This window comes from Bacillus rossius, chromosome 10 (assembly GCF_032445375.1).
Source record: "Bacillus rossius redtenbacheri isolate Brsri chromosome 10, Brsri_v3, whole genome shotgun sequence".
NCBI lineage: Eukaryota > Metazoa > Arthropoda > Insecta > Phasmatodea > Bacillidae > Bacillus > Bacillus rossius.
The window spans coordinates 54,371,749-54,389,093 of record NC_086337.1 but is presented as its reverse complement, the minus strand read 5'-3'; the positions used below and the strand labels follow the sequence as shown (position 1 = coordinate 54,389,093).

Sequence of the window (17,345 nt, the reverse complement as noted above, 5' to 3'; positions counted from 1 at the left end):
GACAGATATAAGAGAGCGAGCCCTGCAGCAAGCGGAAGTGATCAAGGTCAACATTTACCGTTACTCTCGCTGGCTGACTAACGATGCAGCTGGTCGCCCGCCTCTCTCTCACACACACACACACACACGCGCGCGCGCGCGCGCACGCACGGCGGATGCTCACTGCTCAATAGTCACAAAGTAGTGTTCAAGGCCGGTGGAGCTGCTTGCTGTGTGCGAGAAGGATTATAAGCTGACTTTAATTACACACATTGTAGTTGCGTGGCATTTGCAGAAAGTGGTTGTGAATTGTTTCTATTTAATTCATGTCATTATTTTACCAAAATGGATACCAGTGGAAGTGTAGGTCAAACAATCAGCAGTGACAATGAACCTTCAAGCAGCTACCCAAACACAATTTAGTTAATAAGCACTTTATTTCCAAGATTAATATGCACTCTATTTTTTAGTTTAATGTTTAACTTTCATATCAGTGCGGTGTAGTAAATAAATAAAAACAGTTCAGGTTTGTCAATGCAAACTTAAGTACGACTATTTTATGTTCAAAATTTATTTCATTAACTGATTTTGATGCCCGACCGAGATTGCCCGAGCCCGAAAATTTTGGACAATTACCCGCCCGAGCCCGCCCGAAGTCAAATTTCTCTGCCCGACCATGCCTATCAAACCATTATTATTGACAAAATATAATTTATATTTATTGGATGGGGAGAGCGAGGGCGCACCTGGCGTTGGGCGGCAGCTTGTTGGGCAGCCGCTGGGCCAGGCCGCGCAGCAGGCCGTCCTCGCGGTGCCGCACCGGCACGTCCTCGTACTCCGCCGCCGACGAGATGATCTCCAGCAGCCCGCGGATCTTGGTCTTGCTGTTCAGCGACAGGCTGAACAGCTCGATGGTGGAGTAGTTGATGTAGTAGTAGGCGGCGATCATGCCCAGGTTCAAGGGCACCGTGTCCATCTCGTCCTCCACGCTGATGCACTTGGACTGCTCCAGGTCGCCGAGCGTGCTCTCCACCAGCTCGGACAGGTGGTCCGACAGGTGGCGGTGCGTCACGCCGTGCAGGTTGTAGTAGTTGGGGTTCTGCGTGAGGCGGCGATACAGGAACGTCCAGGTCAGGTAGTCCACCGCGTCCTGCTTGTTCTCGATCGTCTTGGTGACGATCTCCGCGTTGAAGTGGTCGTGCAGCCGGTGGTCCAGGTGGCTCTCCACGGGCAGCGACTCGTTCAGGAACTTCTTGAAGAAGTCCTTCTTGGCGCTCTGGCACATCAGCACGCACTTGGCGTCGTCGTCCTCCAGGGGCCGGTTGGCGCGCCCCACCATCTGCAGCACGTCCGTGATGGGGTGGTCCTCGTACGCGTGGATCTTCCCGTTGTAGTACTGGGTGTCCATGATCACCACCAGGTGCGCCGCGATGCCCACGCCCCAGCACAGGTTGCGCGTGACCACCGCCACCTGGATGGCGCCCGAGTCGAACAGCTGCTCCACCAGCTGGTGGTCGCTCACCGTCAGGCCCTCGTGGATGTAGGCCACGCCCTGGGACAGGGTCTCCTTCAGCGTCTTGTCGGACATGCGGTCCAGGAAGGGCTTGATGTCCTTCTCCTCCGCGTGGAAGAACCTGTTGGGCTGGCCCTCGGCCGCGGTGAAGGTCAGCAGGTCGATGGCCGTGAGGCGGGCCTGCTTGCGCGTCGGCACGAACACGATCACGGGCTTGTGCGGGCTGTGCTTCAGGATGGCGTTGTAGACGGGCTTGGCCATGGCGATCAGCCGGGACCCGTTGTGTGTGATGTTGAACCCCTGCACGTGGAGCTCCAGCGGGATGGGACGCACGCTGGGGTGGAAGTTGAACGTCGCGTTGGCGTTGCAGCCCAGCCACTGCGCCACGTCGCGCGCGTCCGCCAGCGACGCAGACAGGGCCACGATCCTGATCTGCTTCTCAATCTGTGATGAAATGTATCTGCAATGAACAATCAAATATTCAACACACGGTAGAAAAAACTAAGTGGCCAAAAATATTAGCAAATAACATTAACAGCTCACAGAACTTAAAATACAAAGAAAATGAAATAATTAATTACATTTTTCCTACATAGAAAAAAAAAAAAAACAAATTAGTAAGTGTCTCTTAAGAGTAATTTTTCAAGTCAGAAATCATACCTGTAAGATATGAAAATAGTATAGTAATTTTTTTTTACTGCTGTAGTTACTGAAAAGGGGGTGGAGGGGGGGGGGGGAACCTGAAAACTAAAGTTCCATAATTGTTTGTGCAACTTTACCTCATGCGGGAGCAGACCACTTCCAGGACCGGGCCATCCTCCCCGCCGATGAGCTGCAGCTCGTCGACTATGAACAGCTGCACGTTCTGCACGTTCTTCCTCTGCTTCCAGCGCCGCGACAGCACGTCCCACTTCTCGGCGGTGCAGACCACCACCTGTCCCTTGGCCAGCAGCTTGAGGTCCGTGCCGGTCTCGCCCGTGAGCAGCACCACCTTCTTGCCCAGCAGCCGGCCGAACTTGTGCTGCCAGTCTGCGAACACCAGCTCCGCGAGCGCGTCCCGCGGCACCAGGTACACGCAGCGCCCCTCCGCGCCCTGCGAGAACATGCGCAGCACCGCGAACTCCGCGACCGTGGTCTTCCCCGAGCCCGTCGGCGCCCCCACGAACACGTTGTCGTCGCTGTTGTACAGGGCGTTGAACACCTGCGTCTGGATGGGGTTGAACTGCGGGAAGCGGCCGGCGTACAGCGCCTCGAACTCCGCGTTGCGCAGCGCCGTGATGGGCAGGGGCTGCAGGTCCAGCAGCTCCGTCGGCGGGAGGTTCTTCTCGGGAAGGATCAGGTGCCGGAAGGACACGGGCAGCTGGGTCTCCGCGCCGATCCACCGGTCCGACACGATCCGGAGGAAGTACTGGGGCGGCAGCGGCTCGAACACGGGCACGAAGAACTTGACGTGGTGCTCGTCGGCCGCGAACTTGGCCTTCAGCAGGAAGTACTCGTGGTGCAGGATCACCTCCGAGTCCACGTCCTCCACGAGGATCCAGAACGCCTCCGACGCCCCGTGCACCTTCTCGTCCCACTGGAAGTCCGGGGTGATGGTGAGCTCGACGCGCAGGGTCGACCGGGTGATGGGCTGGATGTGGGTCGACAGCTCCAGCTTCGGGAACTGGTGCACGTACTTGTGGATGGTCTTCCCGAGCTTCGGGACGCGAATCAACTCCCCTATCTCGTTGGGTCCCAGGTCGTACAACCTGTCTCACACAAATATTCCACACATTAGCAATAATAAATCTAAAAAAAAAAAAATCTACATATTTTATTCTGTAGCAATTACAACCAAACAACATAGTAACAAAAAAATTTCTGGAGATTCTGAATAAAAATTCAAATGTAGCTAATACTTTTATAACTTACCCAACAAGAATAATTTTATACATATTAATAGTACTAAAACACAAGAATAGTACATATAGAAACAAAATGAGTGTTGTTTTTCACTATTAAATAGTATAGAATTTCTAACAAAAACCCACAAGATACTAAAAACGTGTGGAGTCAAACACATCAAAGAACTTATTATGTGGCCTTTTACACTAAGCTAATGTTAAATACATTATTACTTTATTAATTTATCTCCAGAGTATCTTTACAGTATCAACAACAGAGAATATCGCTTAACGTATAATTTTTTTTCTAGTGGTCCCTTAAAAAGTGTAATCAAAGGTTTCTACTGCAGGAACGTGTTTCCTCCTCACCTCTCCCACGGGAAGTTCTTCTTTTCGATCTTCTTGACGATCTCCTCGGGCATCTTCCTGAACTGCCGCAAGGGGGACATGGACTGCCACATCCGGCGGTCCACCATCTTGCACAGCGACAGGGCCTTATCGGCCAGCTGCGCCCAGCCCCGGTACAGCACTGCACACAGTCACACTCACTTCACTGCGCACTTGAACGTAGAGTGGTGAAGCAATACAACTTTGCGGTGTGACACAATGGTAAGATTTTATGGTTTTATTTTTAGGTTAGTTTCATTTTTAAAATGTGAAACTTTGGTAATATTGATTTAATTTACTTACTTTTTTTTTTTTTTTTTTTAAATTTATAAATACAGTTAGTTACTTCTTCAACTAATACGACCGTAAAACGTTTCTCACAGTAACAGAACACCGTCTTTTTTTAACTGTCTTTGCCAACCATTTTTTTTAATTTAAATTCATTTTTAATATAAAAATTTTGTTTGATTTTTTTCAAGCATAGAGCACATTAACAGTGACAGACAGCTACAAATAAGTTTTCCCTGTGAAATAACAACTGGTGTTTAGCACTGTCTGGGAATGACTAGGACAATAATAATATATGTACTGTCAATTATTGACACCAATTTATGGCCTTAGAAAAATCAAAAATTAGTAAAATTGATATATATAGAGAGAGCGAGAGAGAGAGAGAGAGTAAGAAAGAGAGAGACACACACATATATGAAATTAAAATTATTATAATAAAATTTTAAAATATTAAAAACTTCTTATACCCTAAAGATGGTACAGAATGCGGGCACCCACCTATCTCGAAGATGGCCCTCATGAGGCGCGAGGCGGACTGCGTGACGAACACCATGTCGGACATGAGCGCAAAGCCCTCCAGCTTGAGCTGCGAGATGTAGGCCTGGAGCAGCACATTCACCTTCGCGCTCGGCTCCTCGATGCTCTCCTGCAACCACGGCGACCACACCCGACCGTCACGCCGGCTGACAGTGATACTACATACTTCCGTGCCAACCAAATGAGTACAGAAAAATTCAAAACATTTTGGGCCTTTAACACTGTTACAAGAGGAAATAATCTGGTGTCATTACGCTCATTTTATAACAGGAAAATGAATGTATATTTAGATTTATCCTTACTTAAATTTTCCACACTTTCATTAGAAAAGAAAGTAAAATTTGGTATTTGAATCAAAGAAAGTGGGGGATTGACCCATTTTTCGGACTCATTATGTATTGCAGAGTTGTTTTTGTTCAAAGGGTTAAAAATTACACGCTGTAAAGGATGGTTAGTACAAATATCCTAGAGAAAATATAAGAAACAATATTAAGTTTAAACTAAAATAATTTGCAGTGTAGTTTGAGGGAAAAAGCTTATAAATGAGAAATCCTTCCAAAATGATGGTATATATTTGTGTAGGTACTTTCTCAACCTTTGCTTTTTTCTTGTCTTAAATCCTTAAAAAAATAGTATTGTACAAAATTATATTTTGTGCCTAGGTGTAACTATCCTAAATTGTGTGCAAGTTCCCTTGGAGCATTTTGAATTTTTTATGTGTGTTATGCATGCACTAAATGAGAAAAAAGTTATTAATTTCATTTGAATTTGATTTAGTAATTAGTAAGGACCCCAGAAAATGGTAAATAAAACTGGCTCATTTCGGTGAAAAAAAATGACAAAAGCGGTGCAAAAAACCGGTGTAAAAATTAGCAAGCGGTGCAAAAAATCTGTGTAAAAATAAGCAATCAGTAGAGACCCCAAAAAATTGTGAAAAAATTATGCCATTGGCGGTGTAAAAAAAACCTCATAGCCTTACTGCTTCCTTATTTGCCTGGCCAATTTTTGGGACATAAGTTTCTCTAAGATTGTTGGCTGATGATGGCAAATCCCCTGCACCTAAAATGTATACATAATTTACAATATACTTATAAATACTAGGTAGCATTTATAAGGTTATCGCTGAAAATATTAATGGGCTCATTTACTCAAAATAATTCTTAGCCAAACCTAACCTAACCTTTTCTAGATTAGGTACTGCTGGATTACAGAGTCAAACCATCAATCAATCAGTCAAAAATATCTTGTGGTGTGCTCACCATTTCACAATGCAATCCATCCTATTTATGTGTTTGTTAATCTGAGGTACTTGCATATTTATTTAAAGTAAAGGTAAGTTAATCGATAATATTGTAGGCCTACATATGCTTATGAACTTTTATTAGAGGGGGAAAACATTTATAAATAAATAAGGCTAACCTTCAACATGGGTGTTACACCATTCCCTCATAGCTGGATGATCAGCTTTTTCCAAAGGAATGTTAACTTACAGCATCATATTAACAAAATCAGAAAAAAAATTCTTGTTTTCTGCACTTTAAAGCTTGTTTGCTTTATTCACGCTGTCGCCTATCAAGATTTGTTTAGACACGATAGAATGCTTGACAAAATAATTGTCTTTTTTGTTTTGTTTTGTGTGTGTCATTTGCCACATGCTTTTTGCACGTGTCTTTGCGTGTACAATCAACCCGCACGTTGCAGAACTTGCACATCATAATTTTGTCCCGCTGATCAAAAATATAAAATCATCCGATTTTATCTCTCTTTCGCGATCAAACATTGTCGAAGTTTTCGGCATCTTAGCCACAAATTCAATTGTATCACAAAACTTACAAAATGTGGACGGTAGTTGTAAACACTCATAGATATGTGCACGCAAAAATGACTGCCATCTTAGCTCAATGCGATTAAATTAGGTTAGAAAAATCGACACCAGTGCGCCTTGCGGCAGAAATGACCATTATTCAAAACACGAAAACTGTGGAGTCAATTTGTTATGTTGGTAGTGCGCACATATCGATTGTTGACAATTTTTACATTTTGTTTTCATTTGCGATGGCAATATTTGCTGTTTGTAAACAGAGAAATAAAAATAGTATGTGAATTTCAGTAATGTGTCAAAACGAAGATAATATCACGGCACTAGTCTTTCAGTCTATGTTTATTTCACGCCTATGTTTATGATGGCGTAAATAAATAGAACTTACGACATAAGGACATTATTTTGTGCGAAAAAGCGTGAATTTTGCGCGAAAATTCGTGAATTTCGCGACTATGTCAAAATCAAAGGAAAGTCGCAAAATTCGTTTAAAGTATCAAATTTTCGCGTTATTTCGTGAATTTCGCGCTTCACCATTTTTCGGGGTCTCTAGTAATTACATATATAAAAACTGTGATTAAATTTTGTAATAGTACGGATAATAAAAAAACCTTGTTATTGAATTTGTCAAAATTACAGTCCTTTCAGGTTTGTATTATTGAGTTCTGATGTATACCTAGTATTTATTTAACTAAATAACAATTCTTCAAAATCCAAAATTTTTTTTTAAACCTGGACATTGTTTTCCTTTTATATATCCAAGTTTCTCCTGACAACCATCAAATTCCCTGACTTTTTCATTTGTCCATGTGTTCCTGAACTGCAGTACGGCTGTTATTTGCCATCCCCACGTTCATTGGAACCCCCAGCTCACGTCAACTTTCTGGGTTCCACCCGAATAGTCTCTGTAGGGGCTAATGATCTAAAGCTATCTACCTAGGCATACAACATTATAGCTACTATTTCAAAGATAGTATATAATTCAACTGTTACAGTAACATACAAAGAAAAAAAGCCGTACCTTTATAGGAATCGGAACCCTCTCCATCAGTTTCTGCAGCTCCACTTTCTCCTCTTCACGGACAGTGATGTTGCGAAACTCACCAGAGAGGGAGAAAACCCTGCAAATGGCCAAATTATATTTTCATTTAATGAAAAAGGTAATCAAGGGCATGGAAACGAGGCAAAACCTGGAGACAAAGGAACGAAAGGGGTAGAAGGAAATAGGAAGAAGGAAAGAGTATCATATTAAACATTGTGACTAGCGATGAGAAATTTTTTTGTATATATAACATTTATACGTAACAAGGTGTTTACAAACAGCTGGTAAACAATTTCAGGACTTTTTAATGAAATTTTTTTTTTTAAAATTTGGTTATAACACACGGCTGACCATACATATAAGTTTAATTAAACATGTGTAAATGTCATACCAATAGACCTAATAATTAACATGAAAATTCTAAAGTCAGAAGGCTCTTTTAACAAATAAAAATAATAATTTTCACATGATTTAGGTGGACAGTGTAGAACTATTAATATTTAATGTTCAACTTGAAATTGAAGAAAAGTGAGAGGAAAAGAAAAAAGAAGACAATTTGGCAAATAGCAGTTGGAATTTGAAGTTTAGTTACTTTTCTGCACCGTTACTGATTTAAAACTCGACTCGAAATTCCAATTTTGAGTACTTGCAGCCAAGCAGCACATACTTCTCTACCATCATAAGTCCATCACTCCCCCCCAGTGGCGTAGCCAGGATTTGTGTATGGGGGGTGTTAAGAAGCATGGGGCCCCCTCCCCCCCTGTATTAAAGCAGGGGGTCCGGGGGTCTTCCCCCGCGAAAATTTGGATTTTAAGGTGTAAAATAGTGCTATTTTAGCAGTTTTCGGTACTTAAATTTAAATATTGTAATGGTAAAAATTTTATTAATTTTAATATGAAATTTGTTTGAGTGATGAATAAGAAATTAATTAAAGATTTGGTGCTAGGGGGGGGGGGGGGGGGGGAGTTGAACCCCTAACCTTCCCCCCCCCCCCCCCCCCCCCCCCCCCCCTGACGGTGAGGAGGTGTACCTGAACAGCTCTATCTCGCTGAGCGTCCTCTTCAGCAGCTGGTTGTATGTGGCCATGGTCTCGTGGGTGCAGTAGTAGTGGCTGGCGATGCGGCCCAGCTCCGTGCTCTGGAACACGGTCAGCCATCTCAACCAAGTTCACCATTTCACTTCAGAGGGATTTTTCCAATACTGAAACGCGATGCAATGCTTAACAGGAGTCTTTTTTTTTTGTTTTGGATAGTTGAACAAGCTTTGTTTTGAACTGTGTTAACTCACCTGACCTTGTAACAACCCACCAGGTTACTACTTTCCAAGTTTAAGTAGCTCGGCTTCAAGGGTTGCAGCCGTGTCCTTGGCGAATAATTCGCCAACGTTACCCGGTCGACACTGCAGTCTGCCATCGTCAGGGAGCAGTTACCTGCTGATGATGGCGACTGCAGTGTCGACCGAAACGTCGGTGAATTATTCACCGCCAAGGACACGGCTAAAACCCAGAAGCCAAGCTGCTTCAGACAATGGCCGTGAAAGCCTGCGAACATTATTACTTTTAAAGTTGTAAAAAAAGTTTTAATTAACGATTTTTCATGTGAATTTTGCAGCTGTGGTCCTGGAGCTACTGCATATAATCAACTTTTTTTTCTTTTCATTTTTGGAACTTTTCCTTGAATTTTTCGACCAGTCATCTGTACGAGCCCAATACAAGGATCGGGTGAACTCTGTCTTTGTTCCGAAGTACAGAGTTCTTCGGCTGTACTGTGAATTTGGGTGCAACCATGGGACAAAATTGTGAACTGTCTTTCAAACTAATTTTCATCCTTCAGTACCTGTGAACAGTCGACGTCTTTGTTTTTGGAGTCAAAGAAGAGGTTACGTGTGAAAATTTGTATACTTTTGTGGTCGCAAGATGGCTGCAATGAGGACAGTAAATTTTCTTCGAGTAATAATAAAATCATCAGTTTGGTGTCTGAGAGACATTATTTCATTACCTAATCGACGACTGCAACAATTTGTCTGGAACTAACATAATTTTCAATGCCCAACTCATTTTTTTTTCAAGTGCTAATGAACTATATATGTATGTCCACATCAGACCAATTTTCAGCTAACCCGGGTGGTTTGAGGTGCAATAATCTATCAAGCTACACATCCATAACAATAGGAAATAAACATGATAACTTAACCTGCAAACATTTTCACATTAAAAAAAAACAGAGAAATTTACCTAACTTAAAGACTCCAATGATACTAATAATACTATCCCTCACAAAAAATTTTTTTTGACATGATTCACAAGAAAAAATAAACAAGTGTGATACTATTGACTAAAAATTACACTCTCTACATGATATAAACACTAAAAGATAAAAAAAAAAAACTATAAAAGTCTTACAACTATGAACATAACATTTTATTAAAAAACATTGATTATAAGTAAAAAAAATTGGTTGTCTGTAAAGTTGGTTTACGGACGATAGTTTAACGTGACAACGTCATAACAAAACATTGATGAAATGATTGATCCAGAAGAAAAGGAAATATCATATTCGGCCTGATACTGAGCCGTAATAGGTTTTTGCAACCAAACCATTTAGGCATTAAAAATATTATATTCTTTGAGGAAGATATTTTTTTTAAATTTTTCTATCTTTTGCATGATAAAATCTACCTCTGCATACTTTTATGAATAAAATTGAATCATTTTTATTAAATTATCACTATTTTGTATGGATACAAAGGAGTGAAATGAAATGTACAAGTTAATTAATGAATTTACTTTTATTTGCATTCATTAATTCAAATATATTTATTAATTTTGAAATGTTGTGTGTGGCGTATTTATTTTTACAAGTACAAAAAAAAATTTCACAGCTGCCGGGATTCGAACCGACAACCTTTGGATTAGAAGCTACCAATGCTGACCGCGCAGCCACATGGCCATATTTTAAAAGTAATAGTTTCAGATTTTATATACACATTTATAAAAATTTTGTTCACGGTAAGGGAATATTATTATTTCGTTTTTATAACACAATTTTATAACAAATACGCATCCCAAATACACCAAATATTATTTATAATGTGTTACAATATTTTTTAAAATATTGTGCATAAGATCCCGGGTGTAATTTGAATTATTATGTGTAACTGTAAAACACCATTGTTGGTTCAAAACGTATTTGAATATTCAACATTACTTTTAAATAACCGTACCGAATGTGCTGAAAATCGGTGGACGATCGTTAAATTACATAATATTAATAATTCAAACGACGAAATAATGATTGAAAAGTCAAATCGATGGTTGTTCCAATCGAGTGGAAGAGAGATGCCTTGCATGCGTACAATGAGCATGAAGAGAGATGCCACGCATGCGTACAACGAGCAAACAGGACACATCCGTAGTGGGACATCCGTAGTGGGACACTTTTTCGTGCGTGCAGCCGGCGTTCATCGATTTATTAGACGTCACGCCAAAAATAAAAACTTTAAAATTTGAACACACACACACACACATATACTTCTATTCAGCCGGGCTTCACGCGAACCTGGAAGTGGCCCGTCTTGCGGTCGTACTTGATGAGGCCGCTGCGCTCTAGGTGCAGGGCCGCGGTGTGGATGAGGTCGGCGCGGTGCTGCTCCAGCAAGGGGTCCTCCTTCACCCGGTCGTGGGAGACCCCGTACAGTGTCGGCGCGCGCAGCATCCTGCACGACCGAGCAGCGCAACCAATCACAACCACGGCAGACACTTCCCAAGCACCGTTACATTTGGTCAGTGATTATCCATGCACTCAAACAAAGTTAAAACCACGAAGTTCTCTTTCTAATAATACAAACAAAAAAAGTCATTCCCTTTTTATGAATTACGAAGGTTTTCACTAGACATCTGCGAATTGTGATTTTTCAGTTTGAATCGAATTAGAATCAAATTTCAAAAAAATTCACGAGTTTCGAATTTTTTTCTAATCGAATTTGAGATTGAGAATAATTATTATTAAAATAACATAGATCATTAAAAATTTTTAACATAGGCCTATCACCTTTGAAAAACTTGTAAGTACTGTATTAATAATTTAAATGTCCGTTATTCTCTGAAAATCATACTAATTACTGTATTTTGTAAATTTACAGACTGGAAATCATTAGTGTGTTTGAACGTTTGACAGTTTTTTTTGGTTATTTTAAAAAGTGGAACATGGCTACACATATTATTTACAGTAAAACTTAGGGCGCGGTTACACGGGACCCTGAACTACTTCAGGTGAACATGTTTAAGTAAACACGTATACAAACGCGAAAGTGTACGGTTACACAGTAGTTGCTGAAAAGTGTGTTCAGCTCTAAAACCGATTGTCTACTGTCAACGAATGACTGTTGTTGATCTTCTCTATTTTGTATCCAGAAAACGCGGGATTTTCTCACTTGTTTATACAGTATTTTAAGCAGAAATGGAATGTGTTTTCATATTGCTCAATATTTTTTTTTAAATCAGGAATTCAAACAACATGCACAGTAAAAATTCTTAAAATTATTTTTTATTATTTTTTGAGCGAGAGTACGTATCTCAGTTTTAAGAAAATTAAGGCCAGGATCAATTAAAAAAATTATATATATAATTACTTGTTGATTTTTTTTGTTGCATTCGGTAAAATATTACTCAAACTTGTGCCAGGAACACTTTCCATCTTGAATTTCTGCAAAGGACTGTTTATATTCTAAACAGCCAATCAGAGGCTAATGTAGAAGATATGTCAATCTGAACTACTTTGCCAACCTGTTTAAGTTAAATGGGAAATGGCCTCGAACAAAACATGTTGAGACTGTGTGTAACCGCACTCAACAGCTGAAAATGTTCACCTGAAGTAGTTCAGACTCCCGTGTAACCGCACCCTTATTTTCACTTTTCATTAGGTCAAAGTAAAAAAAAATTAAAAAGCGGGAAAGTGTAAATAAAGGGAATACCATAATAAGTATCACAACTTACCATATTTAGCATGTTTGACTTTCAAGGATAAAAATATTAATAAAAATATCACAGCATAAGGAAGTTGTACAAAAGAAAAATAACAAATTACCTACCATTTTTATCGCTTATAAGTACGTTTATTTAAAAAGTAGACTTTGCGAAAGCACGCCAAATAATTTAAATTAATGAGTGATGCAATAAAACCATTTTATTCAACGTAAAAAAAAAGAAACCCTTAACAAGAACGTAATTTGTAACTAAATGCATAACGATCGTGCGGGTTAACTCTGTTGCTGACAGAGCGCGCGCGTGCATGCAGTCTGCGAGCTATCGATATCAATCTTCGACTACGTGCGTGCGATCTATACGGTCATACAGGAATCAACACAACCAAACTGGCGCTGCTTACGTTTTTATAAGCGGTATAAAGCGACTCCCGAGACGTTAAAGATGAAGTTTATAACTTTTAAAAACGTCTTTAAAACACGATTTACAATCAGATTACTTTTAATAGGATTAATTAAGTTAGTAAGCAGTTTTATCAGAACGAATGGCGTAAACTACGTAAAGCAAAAGGCGCGTTGTAAACAACGGGAATTTATTACATCAAATGAGGTTAAAACGGGACAGAAATAAAAAGGTTCAAATAACGGGAAAACGTAAATAACGGTAACTTAAATAAGGGGTTTCGCTGTATAATTTTTGAAAGTGGATGTGATCGTCCATTTACGTTTCTTTAAAACTTGATGGGGAGGGGGGATGTCTTATATTAGTGTATCCCGGCCAGATTTTGCAAGTCGTATTATTGTAAAATGAATTCGATTCAAATTTACGAATCCAATATCAAAAAGTTCGAACTCGAATTCGGAAATTTCGAATATTTGCAGAACCCTAGTTTTCACTCTATGCCGACAATTGGACGTACCTAGTTATGCAAAGAGGAACCATCCCACATGAAACCTATTCTGAATATTTTGAAGTTAAAGTTAATTATAAATTTATTGTAATTCTCGTATTGACAACATAATGTGGGTATCATTTGAATGGTCTAGTATAAATACTGATATAATAACAGCAACGACGGTACGATCAACCTTGTACTATTTTAATTTATTTTCAAATAAAATATAACAAAATTGTGGGTTGGTTCCTTTTCGCATAACTACGTCCAATTGTGCTCTAACACAATTTTCTCAAATAATAAATTATAAGGAACATTGAAAAAAAAAAAGTTTTGGTTCCAACATTAAAAAATTATTATTTAAAAATATTGATTTCATTAATTTTGGGTTGAACATATTGTTGACAGCGAGTTCGCACAAAGTTAACGCACCGTTACACAGCCGGGCGCGCTAGGAAAGAACTTGGTCATGACGTGAGGTGAGAACCCACCGTATTTTCCTTGAAAGACTTCAGAAATATAAAATAAGTTTGGCCGGGTCAAGGTCCCCCGGTCGACATCAGGGTCACTGGAGGTGATGCCGGTGAGGGATGATGATGCGACAGAATGAACGGGTGGGGAAAACAGGCCACTGGCTCACTGCAAGATGTGCCACGTGATTCTCGCATGTAGATTTGAATGTGAAATTATAACCCCACATTTTTTCAGTAAAAAATTCTTCTGTTTTACATTACCAACACAGATTTACATAATTTAAGGAACTTCAAATATACTTTATTCAATATTTTATTTTCAGCAGATTGGTACGTACTGTCTAAACAACAATCCTTTGATCCTATCAGTTGGATGAGGGTGCATGGGTCCTAACCAACACTCCAATGTTAAGTGAGCCATTACGTTGTAAAGAAAGACAAAATGTATGTTTTATTTGGTTCTGTATAGGGATGGGATTTTCGAATCTTGGATTCGTCGAATATACCGAATCCTATGGATTCGAGGATTCGTAGGATCCGAGGTGGGATTCGAGGTGGGATTCGAGGTGGGTTTTTAAGAGTTTTAGGTAGTAATTGATAATTGTAGTGCTGGGCGAAGTTTGAAAATTTCGAACCGAACCGAACCCTTACGTTCGGTTCGGTTCGAAACCTCTTAAAATATATTCGAAAAACAGAACGATCGTTTAAAAAAAAAATACGTTTTTCTAATTTTCTAACCCCCATTTGAGACCATTCACAAAACAGCTCAACAAAATTCTATTACTTGTAATATTCCGACTTTTATCGCATAATCGTCGCCTCAACAGTTTCAAGCGCAGACAAAATAAAAATAAAATTATTAATCGTCGCATAACTCGCATAGCATTTTTTCATATGGGCGCGCTTTGTTTTTTGATTACTTTAGAGAATTTTGTATGCATTTGTCGTACTACGTAATATAAACTATCGTACAAATGCCAAAGGTATTGTATATTATACCTTTAACTATAGTGCGTATACGAGAAGTGTTGTAAAATCACCAAACATTGGGTACCCCATACGTTAAACTAAAGCGCATGTACGAGAACTCTCGTATTTCGGCAAAACTAACGTGATAAAGTTAACACAAGACAAATGCGGTAGGAAATGATTACGTAAATTACGTATTTTAAATTACTGGGATGTATTTATTTTCTTTGGCCTTTTTGGTTATAACAGTCAGGTAATGAAAATATTAATTTAATCTTGTGTATTAAAAGTACTGGTCCAGTAAATGTTACAGTACGGTACTAAGTTGACTAGCGTAGTCGCGGCAGCCATCATTATTTCTCGTGTTTTCTTTTTTCCGACGCAAATTTCTATAACCACACTTTTTACGTTACGTTTACAATATTATTGTTCTTGAGGTGATTTGCGATGAGCAGGCTAACGTCGTTTAAGTTTTCCAAATGGAGAAAAGATAATGACGACCCGGATGACCCAGAACCACCCCAAAAAAACCGTCTAAAGTTTCTTCTAACGAGCAGCATTCTTCCAAGAAAACAGCAACTGCAGACAGCGGGTTTTGTAATGTAGATAGGTAACTTAATTCACATTCGCCTTTTTTTGATGTCCTATTAAAAAGTTTTACTTATTAAAAATGTTAGGTTATGTCTACCACAAAAATATGTAGATAGGTAACTTAATTCACATTCGTCTTTTTTTTTTATGTCCTATTAAAAAGTTTTACTTATTAAAAATGTTAGGTTATGTCTACCACAAAAATATGTTATGTGGCCTTATGCTGAATGTTCGTCATCTTTTTAATATTTTTTTTAAATGAAGGTTAGTGTACACTTAAAAAGAAATATAGTCTTTTTGAAATTTAGATGTAACTTCTTCACGAATTAAAAGTTGGTATATATATAAGCTAAGCTATATAATGTTTTAATTTTACATATGGCTGGAGAATCTTTCTTTCTCACCACTCAGTTAAGGACCAAAATGCTGGTTATCTGTTCATTTTAATTGAAAACAATTATTTCTGTATGAGGTTCAGTTCGGCTCGGTTCGAAACCAGAGAACTGAGGTTCGTCCAGCTCTAGAAAATTGTAGGTATACCTAAACTATATTATAAAGGTAACGGAAATGGCACAAACATAAGATAAACTACGCTGCATTTTGTCAATTAGCATAACTACTCTATCATTTCCAACTTTCAATAATATAACATTGCAGAAAAAAACGTAACTTTTTTTAAATGGAGTCTGTTATACAAACGTATTTTATTGAAAACATAGGAAGGATTAATTTAACAGAGAATTAGACAGATGCAAACTTACGTGTGTGGTTTTTGAGGTTATTTCTCTCTATTTTATATCAGGTGTATGCACTTATGCACTTATTTTATAATTTTATAAATACACATGTAATTTTTTAAAATAAATGTTTGATTTTTTTTAATAACATGTGGTGAAGTTTAGTGTGGGACTGGGATTCGAGATTCGATGACAAACACTGAGGATTCGAACAAGGATTCGGATTCGACCAAAATGTGGATTCGTCCCATCCCTAGTTCTGTACGTACAAAAAATAGGGATGGACCAATCAAATCCTCAAATACCATCAAATCCTTAGTATTCGAAAGATTCTACATTCAAGGAAAAAGACCCGAAGGAAAATTTTATCAGAAATAAAGTAAATGAAGTTTACTAGGTTGATTTTTTTTCTTCATATATATTCTCCTACCATTCCCCAAGATAAATTACTTTTAACATGTAATCATATAAATAAAATTACGGTATGTGATGTTTCTGGAAAATTAATTTGTGGAACAAAACATTATAAGGGTATTTCAGATTCGAGATACTGTCCGGGAATCGAATTTGAGAAGATTAGGATTCGACCCGTTACTAACAAAAAAAAAAGTTTCAAAAATTTAATCGCTTGTTCCTGTGAGAGTGTAACCCCCAGTACCGGGCAATGGCGGCTCCAGGAAGACCTCTCGGGCAGGGCTCTCACAGGAGGATGCAGTTAATAATCACGACATTGCCCTTGGGATATTAACAAAATATATGGTCTCAAATACTGAAATTTAGTATTTTCATACAAATTTTGATTGAAAGTATTTAAGTTAAAGAAATAAGAAGTAAAATTTGGCCTCGGAAGGCGCTGTCGCCCCGTGCGCCCTTCCTCTGGAGCCGCGCTTGGTACCGGCTTTGAATATATATACTGTATAGAAGTCGCCAGCCCAGGTTAAAATTTCTAATACGGGTCCGAGATAGTTGGTTAATTCACCGCCGCAATCGCCACCATCTCTAAAGCATCGACTTGTGGTGGTCCCTAGCAGACAAGTGTAAAACTCTACAAACACCCCTTCCCCCCTCCCGTTGAACGACCTTGAGCTGCAGTGAATGATGGATGGGGGGTGCGGGGGAATGACAGCAGGCGACAGTGCTGCGCTCTAACGTGTGTAAATGAAAACCTAAGATGATACAGGGCGTCACGGCAGCGCCCTGCAGCGGTTGAAGTTCCCAAGCTGCTCATCATATATGCTCCTGAAAAAC

At 39.5% G+C, this 17,345-nt stretch overlaps 1 protein-coding gene across 1 annotated transcript in view; it reads right to left on the bottom strand.

The window, feature by feature from the left end:
- LOC134536167 (U5 small nuclear ribonucleoprotein 200 kDa helicase) overlaps positions 1 to 17,345 on the bottom strand; it is a 49,277-nt gene that overhangs the window by 6,868 nt on the left and 25,064 nt on the right. The window contains exons 17-23 of the mRNA XM_063375799.1: positions 11,009 to 11,165; positions 8,482 to 8,588; positions 7,431 to 7,530; positions 4,552 to 4,699; positions 3,745 to 3,904; positions 2,272 to 3,240; positions 726 to 1,952 (exon numbers count right to left, since the gene is read on the bottom strand). Of these exons, the coding sequence (XP_063231869.1) occupies positions 726 to 1,952; positions 2,272 to 3,240; positions 3,745 to 3,904; positions 4,552 to 4,699; positions 7,431 to 7,530; positions 8,482 to 8,588; positions 11,009 to 11,165 (2,868 nt within the window). The remainder of the gene's footprint in view (positions 1 to 725; positions 1,953 to 2,271; positions 3,241 to 3,744; positions 3,905 to 4,551; positions 4,700 to 7,430; positions 7,531 to 8,481; positions 8,589 to 11,008; positions 11,166 to 17,345) is intronic.